The sequence below is a fragment of the Neltuma alba genome, unplaced genomic scaffold (assembly GCF_004799145.2).
Source record: "Neltuma alba isolate B1F8T4 unplaced genomic scaffold, ASM479914v2 tig00000688_pilon, whole genome shotgun sequence".
Taxonomy (NCBI): domain Eukaryota; kingdom Viridiplantae; phylum Streptophyta; class Magnoliopsida; order Fabales; family Fabaceae; genus Neltuma; species Neltuma alba.
In genome coordinates this window covers 788-23,740 of record NW_021632148.1, presented here as the reverse complement: position 1 = coordinate 23,740, position 22,953 = coordinate 788, and the positions used below count along the sequence as shown (strand labels likewise).

Here is a 22,953-nt window from a genome sequence, read left to right as displayed (position 1 = left end):
AATACACTATTCTAATATATCAATCAACTCATAGGAATCCTCAATTGTCTCCCAAATACACCAATTGATTGTAAGCCCCAATTTTCTCAATCTAAATTTATCATTAAAAATACCCAAATATGAAAATCAACTCAAATCAATATTCTAAACCGATTAAATGTCAATTCTAGCTCATATTAACATAACCTAATCACCAAAATTCATTTTTAATCATTACAATGTCATTAACCATCATAAACCTCCCAAAAATCATAAACCCCAAGTTCAAATTCCTCCAAATTGTAAATCCAAGAAAAGTAAACCAATTAAACATTTAGACTAGTCCATAGAAGTCATTTAAACCCAAAATAATCAGTCAAAACCTCAGAACATTCAAAATCCTAGAAGAACTCTAAGATTCAACCATCTCAATCTTGAAAAATCTAAGAGAAAAGGGTAGAAATGAGGTTAGAAATACTTACTTTGATGTTTGAAAGCTCAAATATACTCTCTTAGGCTAAAAAACACCAAACCCTAGTAGAGCCCTATGAGTTCTTCTCCTCAAACCTCCTAAAAATCATATCTAAAATGGACTTATAAAACCAAATTTTGACACGTTCGCTATGGCAGACATCTAGCAAATGATACATTCAATACTATGTTGTTCATTATAGTGAACATCTAGCAAACACCTAGTGAATGACATAGTCAACACACTATGTTATTTGCTATAGCAAATATCTAGCAAACATCTAGCAAAAATACAAATAAAAGGTTCGACTTCAAAAATTCATAATTAACTCCAAGAATCTTCAAAAATTAAAAATTTAGGCTCTTTGAAAAGCTTAAGATTTCTATTTTTTAATGCAAAAAGGATCACTCAAATCAAATGCATGCTCTTTTTGCCTTTGAAAGCACATAATTTCCAAGACTACTAAAAAGTTTAGTGATATAGCCTCCAATCATCAAATCTTAGTATTTTTAAGTCTCAACATCTAGTTTCAACTACTTAATATCTCAATTTTATGGCTAAACCAATCTTAATTAAATCTAATCCTCGAATTAAAACTTAGGATGTGTTTAATGCTAAATTATTTCATTTATGACACTGAATTATTCTCATTTATGTTTATTTTAATTTCTGAATTTTGAATCTTTATCATTATTGCATTCTTGAATTTTCTTTCATTAATTCTAGTGTTAGAATGAGACTATAAATAGCCCTGACATATCTTATTTGTACTTAGTTTGTCATATTGAATAAAAATTGAATTGTCTTCTGTTGCTCCTCTCATAATTCTCTATAAGTATCTCCCTTCCTCTTCTCCCTTTCTCTCTTTTTCTCTGTACTTTCTCTCCTTCTCCTTCCCTTTCCCACATCAATTGGCAACAGAGCCAAGTTGCCACAATTCTTTTGATCTCCCATAAGCTCTCCAAATTGAACTCAAAATCTCCATAACTGTCTAAAGCTTCAAGATAACATTTCACTCACATTACTTTCATCTGGTTTCTGGTATTACAGGTTTCCAATTTAGAATTTATAGGAAATCACTATAATTATGATGTATTATGTAACATCCTAATTTTGTTATCCCTTAGGTTTAAGTAGATATTTATTGTGATCTAATAAAAAAAAAGGTTGAATATATATATAAGCAATTAAAATAACTATGATCTTATGTATGTGTGTGTATTTATATATGAGAAACGAATAAAATAGAAATGTTAAGAAGTCCCACATTGACTAAATGATGGGAAGATAGATAAAATAGCAATGTTGATAAGTTTCGCATTGACTAAATGATGGGTAGATGGAGCTCTTAGGGGGCTATATATAGGTGGTAGTAGAGGAGAGTTAAAAGCAAGTTAAATAATTTTTGCACAAAACTGAGATAGTCTCGGTAAAGTGCTGTTCATGAGTTCATGAACTGTTGGATCGGACTACAATTTGCTTAACTGGTCTTGGACTTCATACTCATCAATTTCAATGGTTGGATCATTAATTCAATCTCTGAGTTACAAGTTATTAGGTAAGTTTTTTATTTTTTATTTTTTAGATTTGGTAGATAAAATACTAGATAGTAAATTAGGGTTTTTAAATTCATTCACCGTTGGATTAACCCAAAATTTAGAGAGTAGACTTCTAACATGTAAGAAATTAAATTCAATGGTTGGATTAATAATTATACATCTACAATAAGAATAAATTAACTCATATTGAGGTTGTTTATCTAAATTTTTTCAAGATAGAACATAAGCTATAAATTAAGGGTTCTCTATCTAGGTTATGAATTTGGTGATTCAAGTGATATAATTTAATAATTAAAGATAATATAAGTTAAGGGAACCTAGGAATTGAATATAAATCCTCATATATATGTTCTTACCTCAAACCTTAGAAAAAGCCTTTCGAGCTAGAATTTTAAGTGACAATTGAAGGTATTAGAGGGAGTTAAAGGCTAGAAATTTATGAGTAGTTTACTCTAATATTGTAGAGTTAATGTTTAAATTAAATTGTAGATATAAATACTATTATGGCATTTTTTAGTACAGGCCTCGTTTGTACTTGATTGTTAGCTAGGAGCTCAGGTAATAAAATTTCTATCTGTTACATGCTCTTGTATGAATTTGGTGAGTGGCTTTATAATGAATTTTTGTAAATGTATATTATGTTTTGTATGAACTTTCTTGTGGGATGCTATTTTGAAAAGGGTTGAAATCGTTTGTATTATTAGAAATTAATGATTATGACTATTCTGGAATTCGGTTGATTACGCATATAAATGTGTTATTATAAACCCTGTGCATCTAGTTTGGGTGGGGTTGGAGATGATTGGATTTACTACGATTTATATATTTACCATATGGTATTGGCCTCCATACGAAGCTCTATGATTGACCACTATTATTATCCCACTAGTTCTTCGAGGAACTGTGACACCCCACTAGTTCTTTGAGGTGGGACCCATGGTCCACCGAATGCTCTGTGGTCTTTGGCTAGTCCATATCACTCATGTGGTGAGCTTGTCAGAGTAGCTAATCGATGGAAAGAACTTAGCCCATGGGTCCAGTCAGCAGAAATAAGGAGGATATAAGGATGGATTTGGGATTCATGGATTGCATATGACATAGAATCTTTATTGATATTTATATCTTTTAAATAAGTGAAAAGTATGTTATCTCTTTTGAAATTATCAAGTGTATGAGATTGGCAAAAATATTTGACTTATATGACTATTGTGAGTTTAAATATTAAATAAATGTCTATTGATTGTTATTAACTTTATGTATCCCACCTGATATCTCGCTAGCCCATACTAGTGTGTGTGATAGGTAGGGATTTAGTTACTAAGACATTGTCTCACCCCTTTTGTTTAAAATTTTTCGGGTGAAAGCTTTAGGGGAGGAATGTCAGAGAAGGCTCAGGAGGAGTAAAGCAATAATAACGACTTGTAGGGCCTCCTCAATCTATGAGTTGTGTTGTTTCCTATATATTGTCATCATAGGACAATTTGTGTTTAATTGATTCATGCATTATAATGTTTTTGTGTCCTTTTATTTGTTCTGTTACTGTATGCATGCTAATAGTTGGCTTGAGGCTTAGGATCATAGATTTGTCTATTATCAATTTATTATTTTTAGTATTTTGACTTATAAGTTATATAATATGTTATTTTATAATCATGTTAGATCAGACTGATCCTTTCTAACATGGTTTACTTTTGAGTGAGTCGAGAAAAGTTTTTTTATCTGTGATAGGGTGTATGATTGGGTGCTACTCTTTTCTATCACGAAAAACCTTATTATATAGTAAGTTAATTTATACGATTGCGATATAATTTGAGTTCTTATTTAACATGGTTTGGTTATAAAAGTTATTTCTTAAAGTTACTGCGAAAAAGTTAGGCTTATCAATTTTTTTTTAGGAAGGTTGTTTCATATTACATGTTGAGATCAAATGCAAACTTGCACTTGGTAATAATCAATGTAAATTTAAGTGAAGGTGATCATGTTATAGCCAGTATTTGTCTTGAGTGTTTTCCTAAGAACTTGTTTAACAAGTTTCATGCTCATGCCTAAGGCCCATTTTGCATTTTCAAGAAACCCGATCATAATGCTTATCTGCTTGAATTACCTCCTAACATGTCTGTTAGCCTAGTTTTTAATATTGAAGATATTGTTTCTTACCAAGACATTTTTTAGCCTCCCCCACTGTTTAGTAATGATTCTGTAGGTTTTAAGCACCATAATGCTCTAATTCTACCGCTACCGACTGTTCCACTAATTAAGGAGTTGATTGGTGCTATCATGGATGAACAGACTATTTTCACCTCTGATAGTAATGTTCATCATTGGAAAGGTTCCTCTACTATAGATGCAACCTGGATCACTAAAGACGAGTTTCGTTGGTTCAATCCCACCTTGCTTGACTCTTACCAGCTCTCTACCTCTCCAAAAGAAGTTCTTTTCTGCCGAGGGAAATGATGGGAATCAGAAAAAGAAGAAGACTCCAAGACGATTTGAAGATTATCTTGTTTAATGCTGAATTATTTCATTTATGACGCTAAATCATTCTCATTTATGTTTATTTTAAATTTTGAATTTTGAATCTTTATCACTATTGCATTCTAGAATTTTCTATCATTAATTCTAGGGTTAGAGTAAGGCTATTTATCATATTTGCACTTAGTTTATCATATTGAATAAAAATTGCATTGTCTTCCCTTACTCCTCTTTGAATTCTCAACGAATATCCCTCTTACCCTTCTCCCTTTTTTCCCTTCGTCTCTCTACCTTCTCTCTTTCCCCTTTCCCTTTCTATATGAGGTGGAAATAAGCCAAGAGATTTGTGACCTAACTTGGCTTGGCCTGTTTGAAAATAGGAGTAGGCTTAAGTTCTTTAAGAAACCTATTAAGCCTGTCAGACTGCCTGTTATAATTTTAAATTTTTTTGCCATTATTATAATTTTGATTAATAGTTAATTACTTTACCTCTCTCTAGATTTTTTTATCACGTCGACTTAACATTCTTCTTCTTCTTCCTCTTTGAAAATCCCTATGATTTTTTAATTGGGTCTTTGTAATTTTAGTTCCTTTTCTTCATATTTGAAAGAATATATCCGCAACAAAGAAATAGAATTAGGATTTCATCTGTATAATTCTATTGGGTTTAATTAAAGTTCTTAATAGCTTCGAAAAGCTTCCCATTTCAGTGTTGAAGTTGTTGTATTATACTATTTGATTATAATATACTTTTATATGGAGGTTATGTGATCCCATAAAGTAAGTTGTCAACGGATACTGCTTAGGTTGTCAATACCTTCTCATTGGGTTGTTAATAATCGCTGTTGAGATTGTTAATTGCAATAGCAGAAAAAATGTGAATTGAAAATATGAGGGGTAGTGATATCATTTTACAATCAGAATAAAATACTCTAAGGTCTCTTGAGACCTACTAGTAATTTTGACATTTTATGAGATCTTAAATGAATAAAGTCTCTTCTTTGGGACCTGTACGTAATTTTTCCTTTTCAAAATTTCTCCTTCGCAGGCTCACCACTCCCTTAAAAAATGTTGGGGAGAAATTATTACTCTTAGTCATTTTAGGAAAACTTTTTCTTTAACTATCGTTTTATAATATCAATAAGTAATTGATATTTTTTTAAACTTATACTCTTAATAAATACTAACTATGGTTCTAAATATAAGAACTAGTTGAAAATTTTATTTGATCTTCAATATAAGACCTTAATCTACTTTGTCTTCCGTATTTATTCATTTTTTTTTCCAAAATACTTCATAGTTAACATGATTAACAAGAATATTTTAGTAAAAATAATACTTATTTTTTACAAATAACTCATTTAATTAATTTTTTTAATATTCACAATTAGTTATTTAACACTCATATTAAAAAGCAGAGATGGTAATTAATAATTAGTGAATAGATTGATTTAATATAATTATTGTCTATTTTTGGTCTATTTGAAGTTATTAAAAATAGAGGCCTTTTAACAAGTTTTAAGATAGGCCTAGGTTAAAAAAAAGGCCTTTAATAGGCCACAAACCAGACTCAAACCAACCCTTATCTATCACTAATTTGTCGATAATTTAATTTTTTTAATAATTTTAAAAATGCCATGTGGCCCCTCCTAGCCAGCCATCACTTGTCACTAGCCGCAGCCACATTTTGCCACTATATAATTCTTCCTTAAATGTGACTTCTCTATAGATTGAACCCTTGATCTCCTTTGCGGGCACCTATATCTTTACTAATTGAACTGCAATAAATCTAAACATTTTTTTCACACAAAATTATATATACAATATTCTTTTACCCAAATAATTATGTATACATATATATGATATTATTAAAAACTAAATATGAATTTTATGATAATTTTAATTTTATTTGCTAATATGATAATAATTTTTATATTTTTATATTAATATTTATTTTACAATTTTTGTTTCTTTCAAAATTTATATTTGATATAATATTAATTTGAAATGAACAAAATTTAAATTCCAAATACTAAATAATTTTTATAAATATAATTTTTCAATTTTAATTTTAATTGATATGGATTAGATATATAATTTAATTATCTATGTATTATATTGCATTAAATTATATTATCTATTTTATTTTTATTTATTTAAAGAAGAACATTTATAATTAGTAAAAAAAACCTAATTATTCAAATCAAATAACTATTATAGAAAAATTAAACGATTTGCATAGATAATAATAAACAATCATGTTATTCTATTATCAAAAATTAAAGGTTTTTCTAACGTTTTGTGTGTTTTCTAATATATTGCAAGTTAAATATTTAATACTTGTAATTATTTATTATTATCTTATTGATATATCGAAATGAATTTGTCTTCACATACTTCACAAATTATATAATTCCTAAGAAATTATGTGTAACAATATTAATATTGCTCCTAAAGAACATAGTTCTTGAAGAACTAATACAGATTATCTTTTATGGAAGGATGAGTTGGTAGTAAAAATATGACCCCTCTAGATCTATATCACAACATTGGTTCTCCAAAAGGCCTGAAAGTGATAGTCCAATTGAATTAAAATCCATAGTTATATGAACTAGGAAGTACTTGAACTTCTAAGCAAAAAATGCATTATTGGCATATTATATACCAGTCATACTGTTTTTAAAATACATAAATAAAAGAATTATGTTTGTATGACTCACACTTGAAGGTAGGGGCGTTCAAGGCCGGCCCGTCCCGGTCGGCCCGTTCCCCCATCTAATTATACGTTAAAAATCAAAATATTAGTACTTGATGTGGGAAAAGCTTTTCCTATGAATGGATTATTGATTTTTGTTATGAATCCTAACTAGGGAGTGGGACGGGATGAGGTCGTCCCGTCCCGGTTCTTTTTTTTTTATTTTTTTTAATTTTTATCCTATTTATATAATATTATTTTTTTCATATTTTTTTAAGATTTGATATTATTGTATGGAACTATGGATATATTTATTTCGAGTTTTTATATTTGTTAATGATTTGAGATTATTGATTATTAGAATTTTTAGCAAGTTTTTATTGTATTAAAAGCTTTTGTTTAGAGTTTTTAATGATTATTATATGTAATATTTTGAACTTTTGTTTAAGAGTGCCCAAACAAATAAAAAAGAAAATAAAAAGATATTTTTATAAGGTTTAAGCCCAAAAAAATATAATTAAAAAAATCAAATTTTATTAAAAAAATTAAAAAATTTAAAAAAAAAAGTTCAGGACGTCCCGATCCCGTCCCAGATCCGTCCCGTCTGATCGGGACAACCCCAGGACGGGCTAGGACACGAGACAGAAAATCTGTCCCATTACTGTTCATCGGGATGGAACCGGGACAGGCCTGTCCTGGTCCCGATCCGTCCCGTGAATAGCCCTACTTGAAGGGGAGATTGTTTAAAGGAAAAATCCAAAAAAAAATGATTATTGAATTTCAAAATTCTAAATAAGAAATTACTATAAAAATGTGTTGCCATTTTTATAGTAATTTTTTTTACGGGTGTAGTAACTAATACTGATTTAAAATTTTAAAATTCAACAATCATTTTTTTGGGATTTTTCGTTGTTTAAATACAAGTGTAAGTGTATGTTGGATAAAGTCCTTCTCGTACTTTGCCACACAATTTAATTAATCTCACAAATGGATATCATATAAAATCAATCATATGTTATAGAAATTGAAATGTTTACTATTGGTTAGGAAACATGGTACACTAAATTAGAATTGGCACGAATTGCTTGATCATCCTGAATATATATATATATATATATATGATGCAACAAATTATTAAGCATTATGTATTGATATCCATTATGAAGAACTAGAAGATTCTTAATGAATAGCCAACATATTATACAGTTTCAAAATTCTTATATTCTTCTTGTTCTTAGAAAAAAATTAAGAGAATATCATTAGTTATGATTTGATATGGATCTCTCCATTTTTGAAAATACATCAAACTCACACATATGGGCTCATTTAGATAGCACGTAAGCCATATAAGTATTTGATAAATGTATTTATAAGAAAAAAACATGTGTGATTGATATTAGTTTGCAACCTGAAGTTTGTAAGATTGTTTACATAAACCATTATGCTAGGTTTTTAGACAATGTGATTCTTAAAATTTGATCTTAAAGATGCCAGTGAACTTACGTATTAGGCTCCCAATGATTATCATATGCTTAATAGAAAAACAGTTGAAAAAACTACTAAAGAAAATGATTTAGCAAGATCATTTGTTAATACCTCTATGATTAGCTGGATCAACATTTTATGAGAACAAGTTTTTCATTTTATTGTTGGCATATTTAATTTGATATATTGCAGCACTTATCAAGCTAGAAGAAACCTCTTAATAAAATTGGCTTTTGGTTAGAAGCTATATGTTTGCCATCAAGAGTTTAAATGTGCAATGTTTATTCCCATTAATCCACCACAATGTACATAGATAGATATTTAAAGAAAGTTAGGATAAATGTTAGGTAAGAACCTCCTTTTTCTTCTTTGTCTCTAAATGGAACAACGTGATGTTTCTAAAGAAATTAAATGAATTTAAGAGACTTATTTCAACAAAGTTCTCTCAACATAAGGGGAAAAAATTGAGTAGCCAAAAAAGAGAATGAATAGAATGCATTATTACTATCAAATATAGATCCTCAAATATATTAGTATAGACTAGAAGTTCATCAAACATTGTATTCACGAAATATTACAAAATATCTACCAAATGTAATTACTAACCTTAATGAGAATTTCTATATGTCTTATTCCAACTTACAATGCTCTGTTAGCATAAAACAAGTGAGACATGCTCGAAGTATGAGAAGTTAATCGGTTCTAATATGAATATCCTGGATAAAAAGGAGTATAAAATTTAGAAGTCATATTGTGAAGGCATTCACTCCAGAAGAGTGCAAGACATAACTAATTGCAAAACTCCAAAAGAGGTTCAAGTACTTGAAAAGTAAGAAAAGAATCTCAATAAGTTATGTTACAAGAAAAAAAATAGAACTAATAAGATAAAATTGTTGACAACTATTTTGATAATAATAGCAAATAGAAAATCAACCAAAAGGTAAAGTAAAAGAAAAAAGATGTAATGAAAATATGATTATATTCTTTCAAATGTCAAAATTATGGACTTGCCATCCAAACACATGAAATATAAAGTTTTATGGAATATATGAATGTTTATGTGAAAATCAATATAAGGTTATGATGAGACATATTATTTTGTGGTGGATGTAATTATTTGTGCATATATAATCTAGTAGTATATGAAAAACAAGATATGCATGAGTTAGATATTGTTATAGCTTATCCATAAGGCTTATTAGATAGTAAGATTTACATGATAATTATTGAAGGATCCAAAATATGCCAGAAAAACTTACAAGAAAATTTATGTTATGAAGATTAAAATAATCTAAGTATATACCATCCAGTTTATAGTTTTGGATCAAAATATCAGAAATTTTATGAAGGATTCAAGTTATCAGAAGCATACAATTTAAGTTCTCGAGAACAATATTTAATAAATATCAATGAAACTCTTGAAAAGCTTGCAAAAACTATGAATTGACTCCTGAAGAGCTCATAAAACTATGAATTGCTTACGCAAAGAATTTGAAATGAAGGACTCGGTAAGAACAAAATTTTTTCTTGGATTGCAAATTAAATACTTAAGAAATAAAATTTTTCTGTATCAAATTTTTCTGTATCAAGTAATTGACACAAGAAAGATTTTAAAATGTTTTTATATAGATAAATCATATCTATTATGTACTTTAGTAGTTGTACAATCTTTGGAGGTAAATATGAAGAACTACTTGGTCCAGAAGTACTATATCTTTGTGCAATTGGTGCACTTTTGTGTCTTGCTAGCTATACATAACCCAATATATCATTTGTGATTAACTTACTGGTAAAATATAATTCTTCCCCAATACAAACACATTGGAATAGATTTAAATACATTCTTTGTTAGCATAAAGGTACTATAAACATGAGACTATTTTATCTAAATATATCCAAGACTAATCTTGTTGGCTATGTGGATCATAGATTCCTATTTGATCCACATGTCGATAATCCCAAACAGAGTATTTGTTTCATAATATTCAAAAGATGGTGAAATTAATATCTAGCAGATCCATTTCAAATCAAAATCTAGCCGATTGGTTTACCAAGTCACTTCCAGCTATAATATTTGAAAAGCTTGTTCATGAGATTAAATGTTGAAAACTCAAGGATATCAATTGATGTCACCAAAAAAGGGAGTTAATACAAGTTGTACTTTTTACTCCTTGTTTATGGTTTTTTCCATTGGGTTTTCTTGACAAGGTTTTTAATCAGGCAATACTGGATAATATATCAATGAATATGTACTTTTTTTCTTCTACTGGATTTTTGTTGCACTGGTTTTTTCCTCGTTGAATTTTTGTAATGAGGCATATTCTTGCATAATGGACATCTATCTACTCTTCTTTTCTACTTCATTACTCCTTATGCATATTCTTGCATAAGGGGGAGTGTTATGAATATTAAAAGTGTGGATATCCATCTACTCTTCTTTTCTACTTCATGTACTCCCACTATTTCTATTGGGCATTACTCCTCTATTACTCCATTACTCATTCACTATGCCTTTAATCTTGTAGCTTACCTCTACTCACATTTATATAATTTATTGTTCACTATCTATCATTTAAGTGCAAGTATAACCTATTTGTAACACTGTTTATAATAAAACAAGTGAAGAAATACAATATACCCGTGTCATTTTTCTTAATTTCATTTCTTGTCCACTTTTGTTGATAACAAAAACTTAATTATTCTAACCTGACAGTTCCAATGGGTTTTTTTTTATTTGTTAATTACATTAATAATAATAATAATGATGATGATGATGATAATAATAGCTTCAGCGTTAAATATTTTCAAAGTGCAAATTAACGTGTTAATTGAAGTAAAATCAACTTCAAATAAAACATCAAATTAGCATCTTATTTTAAGGTCAGTGAGAGATCAAAAATTAACATCAAGGTCACGGCGCCAATCTAGCAAGCCAATTAACAAATTCGTGCAGCAAATATCCTTATGCAATAGTCAATCCACCCACCACTTGGCACTTACACGCATTAAGCACAAACGCAAACTACATGGGTGTAACATGTAAACTGCCTGACCTTTTTTAATAGAGCTCTATAATATAAGAGTACCTTACAGATCACATGGTGTAATGGATTCATCAGGTTCGACCATGGAATCATCATTCTGATACTCTAATACTGTTACATGAATAGTTAACGTCCTATATGAAACATATTCACATTAAGAAACAAACAATTAATGACTAGTGAACACAACTTCAAATAATATTTTCTGCCGCAACCCAAGAGTCCTTCATGCAAAAGACAACTCACAAGATCTTGTGGTCTTATTCCGTTAAAAAAGATCAAGAAACAAAAAAAGGAGGAAAGCCTAAGGCAAGAAAAGTCGTCCCCGAGTGAGTGGATCAGCAGTTCTGGTGTTCAGGGAATAGCAAAAACTTGTTATTAGTCTGAGTCAGCATCTTCTAGACTTCGCCTTTTCTTTTTTTCCCTTCACCGTGTCTGGATCTCCGAGGTGCCTCATCCTCACTTTCACTCTCTTCATTTCTCAGGTTGTTTCCGACAGCATACTGATCCTCCTGGGATGCGTTGAATCCTTGCTGATATTGCATGTCATCATCGGGTCCACCTGCCTGACCCATCATGTCTGGACCCTTTCCCTGCTCTGGCCCTGAACCATATCTATCATTCCGATCATTAGTTCTTTGATCTCTCCTAGTAAGACGGTTGGTGTTCTGATGTTGCGGGGGTGGCATGAACATTGGAGGCATACCGCCTGGTCTACCTGCCCGTGGTGGATTTCCACCTGCAGCCCCCATTCCACCCATAAAGGGAGCACGTGAAGGATTCATCATCATCCCAAACCCACCACCTGGAAACATCCCAGGTTGTGAGGGTCGCCCGCGAAACATCATTGCTGCTGGGGGCCCTGCAAAATCATTAGAGAACCTAGGACCATAGGGACCAAAACCACGAGGGCCCATACCAAATAGATCTGGCATACCAAATCCATCGGGAGTAACTGGTCCATAGGATAATCCATCTCCCATCATTACTGGAGGAAAACCCTGCATTCCTGGAATAGGCCGGGCCCCACGGCCCATAGGCATGTGAGGAGGCCACATCATACCTCTGCCCCTACCTCGACCTTGAGCAGCTGGCCCAACGCCTGGACCAAAGCTCTCCTCCTCTTCATCGCTTTCCTCCTCTTCTTCCTCTTCATTGTCCTCAAATGGAACAATATCTGGATTTTCTCCTCCATTTTCTGGATTCACTCCCTTTGCTTTCTCTTCCTCTCTCTTAGACTCTGCCGCAAGTGAGACAGCCTGCACCCGAGAATGGAGAGCCAGGATTAACCCCTTCCAAAGAAAATGGAAGTGTAATATGGGATACTTGTTTGAAAGTTGAATTATCTCGTTTTGTAGTATATTATCTAGAAGTCAGGTCTTAGATTCTATACATAATGTTAGTACTGCAGTGACTTCCTCATGAATTTACGCCAATTGGACCATGGCCAATTAAGGTTTATTGAAGAAAGAATAAAAAGTATTCATCAGAAAAAGGGGGGACCAGTAAGAGATTCCATGGTAGGTGTTCCATAGCATGCAATGGAAAGGTGTTAGATGGAAAGAGAGAAAGATTAGAGGGTTTATATGGAGAGGCAGGTTGATGGAGTGAGACAGTAAAAGTTTAGTCCACACTCTGGAGAATCTTGCCTCGAGTGGCAGTGCAAAACTTTGCTTCTTTTTTCGTCTTTTTATCATTTTACTGGCTTGCCCATATTGTACTTCTGTTTGAATCCACTCAATCTATGATTTTGTGGGTGGTTTCATGATTGGTTAAACTGGCTGCCTAATGAGAATTCGAAGGAAATCCATCAATCTGGTATCAATCAATTTATCAAACCACGACAATGATAGCACAGTTAAACCCCTCCCCTTTTTCATTGCACAACATCTGTCCTTTCCCCTTCTAGCCAACTGATCTCCCCCGACCCAAACCACACACACAAAAAAAAAAAAAGACGACCAAGATGAAGACCAAAAAGAAAGCATACCATAAGTTCACTATCTGGCTCAAGATAAAGCAAGGATGCCAACTGCTCACCAATAGAAGGCTCCAGTTCTTGGCAATCTCTGCTTATCTGCAATTACATTAATTAACAGAAGCGTTAATGCTCCAATATGATTGTAACCTAACTACATGAAGCATCATATTAATCAAGCAGCAAACCGTAACTTAGCAGATAAAAATAATGAATAAAAAAAGATAAATCATCATTAAATACATGCAAAATATCTATTATGGTTATAAATATAGTTGGCTTTTATAGGGGTATTCCCCAACACTATATATGGTTCTGTCCTATACCATCTTTACATATGAATAAGAGTTGAGAAACTTCAATATAAACTGATCAATTAATGAATACCGCCATTCTTCTCCTCAAAAAGAGAAAAAAGAAAGAGAGAGAGGATAATCATTCTGGCAGTTGAGGTATGTAAAGATAAAGCGTACATAGTTTACATTATTTAAGCTCTTACCAAATTATGGATTTGGAGCTTTGCACAAAATCTATGGTCCTTTGATGTTTATACCTTATAGCATATGAATAGAGCGAATGTGTATAGATTTTACATTGATATATTTGATCATTGATGGGACTTGGATAATACTCTTCTGTATTTCTATTAGAATATTCGAAGAAAAGGAGACAACTGCCCAATAGGGATAACAACAGCAATGAAACAGTGAAATATGAAGAAAATGACAATGGCTGTCTAGCTGAAAATAGAAATAACAAGATAGGTCCCTCCTGACGTTAGAGAGGTCAGAGCTCTCCCAAAGCTTCCCACATCCTTGTCTGTCTCTCCCTTCTCACACGCAACCTTAGAAAACTAACTCAGGGCCATTGGGCTGGGTGTGTGATGGCCTTGGGCCCACAGTAGTCGGTAGGTTCTGTTTGGGCTTCCTTCTATTATACACCACAGCAGTCTTAGGGTTGGCCTCATCAATCATTATAATAATATTCATCCTGTATAGTGCATATGATAGAGTCCAAACAACCAAATATGAAATTGACAGAAAGTAAATATAGAGAAGATATCTAAGCAAACGTTTACTGCTGATATTCAAAATACACTCCTCTTTAGGGAGAAGGAAGAGAACTACAGCAGAAACAAGCTCTCACATAATGGAAATAAGCTACTGGAGATGAAAGGAATACACACATACTCATAAACAAAACACACTGAAACATAATAGAAGATGATGAAGTAATGATCCTTGCTCCCACCCCAACTAGGTGCTCAAGAGACCAGGCACTCTCCCTCACAAAAACACAATCTGACTGCGTCCTAGCAAACCTCCAAAGTCCTTTGATAAACCTCTCCAATCCCACAAACACAATCTCTCTCATCCAGCTCTATACACTCATGGCCCAAGTGACACTCACGGCACTCAACTCTCTTTTTCTTCCCTTTGGCCAGCTAATTATACTCTCCTTTTGTCTTTATTCTCTTGCCGTATGTTGTACGATTGACAAGAAAAGAAGAGAATAGGAAGGGGATAGGGAAAACACAGAGAAAGAGAGGATTCAAAGGAATTAGAGAGAGTTTCAGAGAAGAAGGAATCAGAGAGACAAGAGAGAATGATCCGAATACTCTAGGGGTTTCTCAATAACATGCAAGACTGAATACATCAACAATTAGGATCCTATTTATAATCATAGGTCCCTTAACTAACTTTCCCTCACCACTACTTATCCAACTAACCCTCTTTTTAATATATATTATGGTTACATAACACCATAGCCCTCTAACTAGGCCCAACAGCTACAAGTTCATTAGTATATTCAGTGTGTTGTTATTAAGGAATGTGAATTAAGTACCAGAGTCATGCAGACACGTTGCAGCATTATATATCGAGCGTAGTAACTAACCCTACCTATATATGTTGTTCAAATACAGATCATTTCACTGAACGCTTTATTCTCGAAATCTTACTCTATTTCTACATTTCTACAAACATGAAAACTATAAATTGCTATATCTTCCATTCAGCAAAACTAAGTCAGGCACATTTGAAACAGCTTGTTCTTGGTGTGGTTATCAATGAATTAATCACTTTCCCAATAATTCGAAAGCAACAAGGACATAAGCTGAAAAACTTAATGCATGAGCCTAATGTCTTCAATCCAAAAAAGCCTTCACAATGCATAACCAGAAATCAACGTTGTCTTATCATTGAAACGACTAATTGAATATGCCCAAAGGATGACTCTGTCCCGTCCTCCAGTCACATCAACTCTGAATTGTTGAGATGCCAAACAGTTCACTGCTCTCAATAGTCAAAAGTGACTTTGGGACTTCTCACAATAGAAGTAAAGGATAGCTAAGGCCCCTAACAATAGTCAACTCCGGGCTTTTCAATAGGAAACCCAAGAAGGAAATAACAATTTTATAAAGATTACTCTCATGTAAATCTGAAGAGCAATCTAGAGGGGGTAACATGAGAAATCAAGAAAAAATGGAGCAGACAAATCTTGAAAAGATAATATTAGATCATAAAACTGGAAAAAATAATACCTTTACTGGTAAGTTCTCATTGTATGGATTCCTTAAATGGCGAGTCTTGTGAAATGACAATTCACATAACTGCAGACAAGAAAGTGCAATTAGACAGATCATTTGAGCTGAGATTTCAATACATGATTAGGCAGTTTCAACACTACTTCCTGAGCAAACTTCGACAGCATTTTAAAAGTTCTTCAACCTAAGTTGCCCTCTACCTAACACTTAGGCAAATACAAAAAGGAATCATTAATTATAAGTTTTGAAAAAAAAAATTGTAAGAAAACATTTAATATAAATTTAAATATCATTTAGTTAGAAAATTGTTCACACTCCATTAGTTACCTAAGATTCTCATTTCAATGAATAGAAATTCCAAGAAAAAGAACACATTAAATTCCTTCAAAATAACCAACTAAATATCTAAACAAAGTTAACACAATTATGCCTATAAATGGGAAAGTACATTAATCCCACGAGGACATTTCTAAAATGTTAACTCTTTTTTCGAAGTGAATTGTCTCATTAAAAAACCCTCTAGTTTCCAAAAGAGACATATATGAGCCACATAAGACAATGCCAAAAAGTAAGGGCTGAAGGAATTAGACAAAATCAGGACATAGATCAAAGTTTAAGGTGCAAATTTGCCCCCGATATTTTTACTTAGAAGTGCTAGGTATTTAGAGGATGTATTGGGTTTAATGCCACCTCAAAAGTTTTAATCGTAATAATGTTACCTCCTACCATTAAAAACATCAATATTTTTAAACTAACGATACGAGAAAACATTGCTACAATTTTAAACTTCTGAGGCGATATTGAACCCTAAAAAACCTCTGCATCCCCAGTGATCATGAGTGATAAAATCTAGGGCAAATTTGCATCTCAAACCATAAATCAATTGGAAAATCCATGATTAAACCAATAGATATCCCTTGGTAAAATAAAGCGCCATGGGATTGAAATGGGGGTTCAAACAATGTAGTATTATTGGACCTAGTTTGCACTCAATACTTTGCCAACATTCCCTCTCAAGTTAGGGCACATGTTGATCACTCCCAACTATTTAGCAATTTGAATTTCTCTCTTTAAGAGTGCCTTGGTCATAAAACTTGCAGCTTAGAGCTTAAGGATACATAATCTAAATTAACAATGCCTGAATCGATCCTCTCTTTCATTAAGTGACTATCAACTTTCATATGCTTAGTGATATCATGATGTATTGGATATCCTATCATTCCAACGGTGTCCATATTAGCCTTTGTATCTACATTCCCTCACAAATTCCTAGAGCCAATGCTCTATATTCAACCTTTGCAGTACTCCTAGGCACCACAAGCTACTTCTTGATGCTCCATATGACTAGACTACTCGGGACAAAGGTATAATACTTGGCAGTAGATCTCCTATTAGTGATTGATCCAACCTAGTCTATATATATATATATATACTTCTACATTTCTATCATGTCCTTTTACAAAACACAATTTTTCCAAGCGTCATATTCAAGTACCATAGAATTCTATAAACCACTTCCATATGCTCTTCTTGCCATTTCCTTGTAGACTAGCTCATATCATGCTCTTTAGAAAGCATATCAATTGCCCTACAAGTCCCTAATATCTTCCTATCTCCACCATGTTTCCAATTGGTTTTATATCAAGCTTACAAGGAGTTTCCATAGGTGTTATTGCATCCAGCATCCGTGTTTCCTTCAACAAGCATAATGTGTACTTACATTGTGATTCACTGATTCCCTTGATCGATCTAGCAATTTCCACAGCTAGAAAACATCTTCAACATGTTTCCAATTTATATCCAACAGTGTTCAATTTAGCCACAAGGGCAATCGTTTCCAAATAATCTATGGCATGAGTCTTGGTGAATTCTTTTACAACTAATCTTGCCTTGAAGTTGCTCACATTGCCATCTGGATTTTATCTAATTTTATGTACCCACTTACACCTAGCTATAAATTTTCCATTAGCAAATAAATGATTTTCCTAGGATGGTTCTTCTCCAAAGGGTGAGCTCTTCATTAATGGCCTCCATCCAATTTACATATTAAATTGCCTCCTAAGAAGTTTCAAACTGCTTCTCATTGGATGCATCAACATTAGTCTGCAGGCATGGGGACGAAGTTTTTCATAAGAAACATACTGATAGGATGTTTTGTACAAGCTCTTACCACTTTCCTTAAGGCAATGGACCACCCTAGATCTTCAAACATTGGATCCGAATATCTTGGTCTTCTTCAAGAATGGTTGGACTTCCACCTCTGCAGACTATTGCTTGGCCTCTTTATTCCTTCTAGAGTACACCTGCAACACTTTGATCTTAGGTTTGTCCACCATAGTCTTAGTTACACTATCATTTTCAAGTCTTGATAGAGGCTAAGCGTTGCTGTCATGAACAGCATCAGGGTTGTTTAGGGTAGAATGATATCTATCACACGTATTGGGGCTGTTCATAGTATCATTTTCAATCAGATCAGTGGGTTGAAAGTAGTTTGAGGCCTGATATAGGGCTGAACAGGTTGTGCCACGCGATCACAATTCAAATATACCATGACTAAAAATCACACATTCATCTGTCTTATTCTTCCCTGAATGGGTTATATGGGTTACATACACCTCACATGCGTTAGAACAATAGCACGTATGATCCTTCTTAGACGGTGAGTACCTAAGGAATCAATTTTATTGATCATGTGTCCAATTTACCACCTTCATTATTATGAACAAGCATAATGCACCCAAAAAACCCTTTGAGGTATAGTAGATATGAGAGAAAGAGAGAGGAAAGGCTTCAAAGAGTTTTGCAAAGGAGTCTCTTGGGGTTTCTAAGGCATCATACTTATCAGGACAGCTGCAACCAGACCTCCGTCTTCCTAGTTGGTTGAAACATTATTGGTGACAGAATAAACTTTTGAACTTACAGGCACCTATTTTCCACTCAATTACACTGTTTTGTTGTGGTGTATTTAGACAAGAGTTTTGGTGATGAATTCCATAATCCTTAAGATATCGGGCATGTTTGGCTATTTGGCACACATCACATTGAAAAGAAGAGTTTTTTATGGATAATTTTAGGGTGCATGTAACTGAAACTAGGGTTGCCCAAACTATAGTGCCATGACGTAACCTCTTTATTTGTAGAAACAGGGAGGAAAAACAATTCTTCCTTTCCTTTGGCCTAAAACCTTTTGGGTAGAAGCGTCAATCCCATTCACTAGCATTATCAATCCTCCTCCCCAAAGCCAAGTCCGGTAACTCACAACCAACAACAGTAAAGTTAACAATACAGCCTTGACCCTTTGACATCTTGCAAAAAGATACCAGGCCACACTTAATTCTCGGAACATACAAAACATCTCTTAGTTCCAAAGCATCAGATATTACTGTTGTGCCAGAATCATCCACCATTGCAAATGTTATATTCACAATTTTTACATTAAGGCCTTCATTACAAGGCTGAAGAAACTTAAAACAAGTTCTTGTTACCAGGCATATGATCATTGGCACCCTAATCAATTATTCAAGTGTTACCAATCAGCACCTAAGTGTGAAAGTCCAGTGAATGAATTACCTAATGGACCCAAGTTTCCACATGTAGAGAAGGTCCTCTCTTTCCTTGGAGGATGATACCCATGTTTCTCTGATCACATCATCAGTGCTTCTAGCTCCTTTCTACTATGTCTACCATGCTCAAGTTCTCCCTCCTCATCACTTGTCACTATATAGAATTTACATTCTGATTTTGACCCCTGCTAGGTGTTTGGTGGCTTATCATGAAGCATCCAACGAGATTTCTCAAAAATGACCATTCTTAATGTAATGGCCACATTTACAATGTTTCTTCTCCTTATGGTGTGAGGACTATGCTCCCTTGCCACAAGTGTTGAGACTTCATGAGTTGTTTAGTGTTTGCATCAGAGTCTGAATAGACACCTTTTTACTCTCCTCCCACTTGACAATGTTAAGCGCATTTTGCAGAGATGGAAGAGGATTCATGCCCATAACACTCCACTTCTTCATAAGTGTCATTAAATCTGGGGGGAAAAAAAAAGTTCATAGGTCATTGCGCCCACTATAGAATTGAGTGACAGTCACATCACCTGGTCTCAATTCCCAGTGCCTTCTTAACTTGAACAACGTTGTATTTTCCACTTATGAACACATCTTTTCAGCTGAGTCCCATATCTCCATTGTAATAGTTGGAAACAAATAACACTCATGTACTTTGAGCCATAGAATGCAATCGACGGGACATCACCATATTCTCCCCCATCCTGTTTCATACCAAAACTCATCTTCCTTTGGTATTGAAGACTCTCCAATGAGATATTTCTCAATCTTCTTCCTTCCAATGAACATTAACTCAAACTGAAACCATTGTAGATAGTCATTCCCCCTGAGCTTATAGCAGATCATTAAACAGTTTTATGTATTTGATGTCGTCTGTGACTTGACAATACTCAAACTGGATTGTTTTTATGGGATCCCTATCACTAGCAACAAAGAAGCTCAAGATTGATGTTTTTGCTCTATTTTCACCAGGCACTACAGTCTAACCTTCCTTGGCAGCTTTGATTTGACACATTTTCAGCAGCACGTAGGACTCAAATAGATGGAAGGGCTACTCTATGGAAAAAACATCCCCTCTATCTACAACCAAGGAGCTTATCCTAGTCACACGTTCTCAAGAGACTTTTCTCTTCAGGTCAATATTTTATAAGAAATGTTAAAAAGAATATTATGCCTTGAAGGTAAGTTGATTAAAGCAAAAGGACTACGTAAGTTTAAATTGCTGGAAACAATCAAGTCAAGCCAAGCTTTTAGGAGGCTTAAATATCTGAATTTTATTTTCTACAAGTTCAATTGTTTTTTCACGGGCTACCTCCCAGTTTCCCTCCTCCATTTTAGAAGCAAACAGATTTTGAAAAGAAATAAACATTCCTGCTACGTAGTAGGAATAGATATATATATATATATATATATATCTACGCGCACATACATATGAAAACAATAAAGCCCTTCAGTTCATCAGCATATTCATCAAAGAAACATTTCCAAGAAAGAAATGGCACTGCCGATTTCCTCCTTTGTAACTGTACATCACCCCCCCCCCCCAAAAAAAAGAAAGAAGAAGAAGAAGAAGAAGAAAACTAAAGAGCCCAATAACGAAGGATTGCATAGATGCAAAAATAACAATAGCGCCGCAAAAAATAGAGGTTAAGCTTCAGCTTTACAAATCCTCAAATTTCACTTGACCATCATGGCACTACTGCACAAACTATTATATCCAAAAACATTCATTAAGAGGTTCTGAAAGTTATATAAGCAACTGTTCCTAATTGAAAAACAAATTGACTGTCTTGAGTAGTCCAAGCTGCAGAGTAGTTTGGCCCAAAAATGGCATTATTTGAAAGCTTCTCCAACACAATAATTTCTAGTTTTAGTTTCCCATTTGCTCCGTGAGAACCCCATTAGGTATAATTAGCGGTGCTCACCTCCACCTTTTGGCATAAAGCTACCAATCAGAAAAGTCATTCATTTAAGTTTGTAAAAGAGAGATTTCAAACCTTTAGCCATTTAACTGAGAAGTTACGTCCATAATGTGCAGTTCCATGTGCATATTTCCAATTACCCCCAGTAGCCGAGCCCCCAATTCTGGATGTCATTTTTGCACAACCCTGTAAAAAATCCAGATTACTTCTGGTTAACTTTATAAGCCACTACCATTTGAAAACAGAAAAAGTTAGGTTAGGTTTCTGGTTCAGCTTCCTAAAAGAATAGATGCTATATAGCCAATTAATAATGTTAAAATGAGAAGTAATGATTCCCAACATATGTCTTCGGAAGAAACCACAAGTTAGTTACCACTCAAAGTAATAATCGCAGGATATGCTAAATCATAAAACTGCTAAAGATGGATACAACAGGACAAAGTCAAGTGGGATGCCGCAACTTTTTGAACTCACCTGAAAATGTCGAGTTCTGTTGACAGAGAAAATCAATATCACATTCTCCACCAAGTCAAAGGCTTCATTCAATTTAGCCTCATTGCTCCTTTGAGTTGCCCATACTCCTTGTTGAACAGATAGCTCCAAATTTTCACGATTGCAACTTTTAACAATAAAATACCTAAGATTTTGGTTGGAAGTACTTTAGTGAAATTCATTTTAAGTGAAAAAACAGTCTTCAACTAAAGATATACTTTCTTAGTTTACTATTTACAAGCTGCACATAACCCTTCTTGAAAACATGACCTTACTTTCAATTTTGGGTCCTGTACATAATCATCAGAGTCATTGTAGATATTGCAGATAATGCTAGTTGAAATTCTAGTCACAAAGGATCATGATGCAATAGCATAATTTGACATTGATATTAACAGAGGACAATATGATAGGAATTAAAATTTTAAGTGAATAAAATATATTAATTTCAAGAGAACTTAATTGCAACGTTGGAAATTGGGATTCAATCCAGTCCCAACTCATTCTTTTACCCTATTCATTTGTTTTCCTAGTTATTTTTTCTTTATTGTTGGTTTCGGTCAAGCGTATGTAACTTCTCGTCAACTATCATCTCTTTTAGAGAATCGGATTTCTAGATTATAACAGATTACATGTTCTTTCAAAAAATGTAGCCTAGCCTTTTCAGAATGATAAGAAAAACAGAGGTGACAGAATTAGTGTGTTTGCCACATTGTTTTCCATTCAAATTTGTTTGGTATA

General features: G+C 33.4%; 1 protein-coding gene across 1 annotated transcript; it reads right to left on the bottom strand.

Moving 5' to 3' along the window:
- Window positions 1–11,598: 11,598 nt before the first annotated feature.
- LOC114744389 (30-kDa cleavage and polyadenylation specificity factor 30) lies at window positions 11,599–22,378 on the bottom strand (the record flags this gene model as incomplete). Its single annotated transcript, XM_028932564.1, has 5 exons — window positions 11,599–12,965; window positions 13,697–13,783; window positions 16,227–16,295; window positions 21,796–21,906; window positions 22,195–22,378. Coding segments are annotated over 5 exons (1,312 nt in total), but the record flags the coding sequence as incomplete, so codon positions are not given.
- Between the last annotated feature and the right edge of the window lie 575 nt (window positions 22,379–22,953).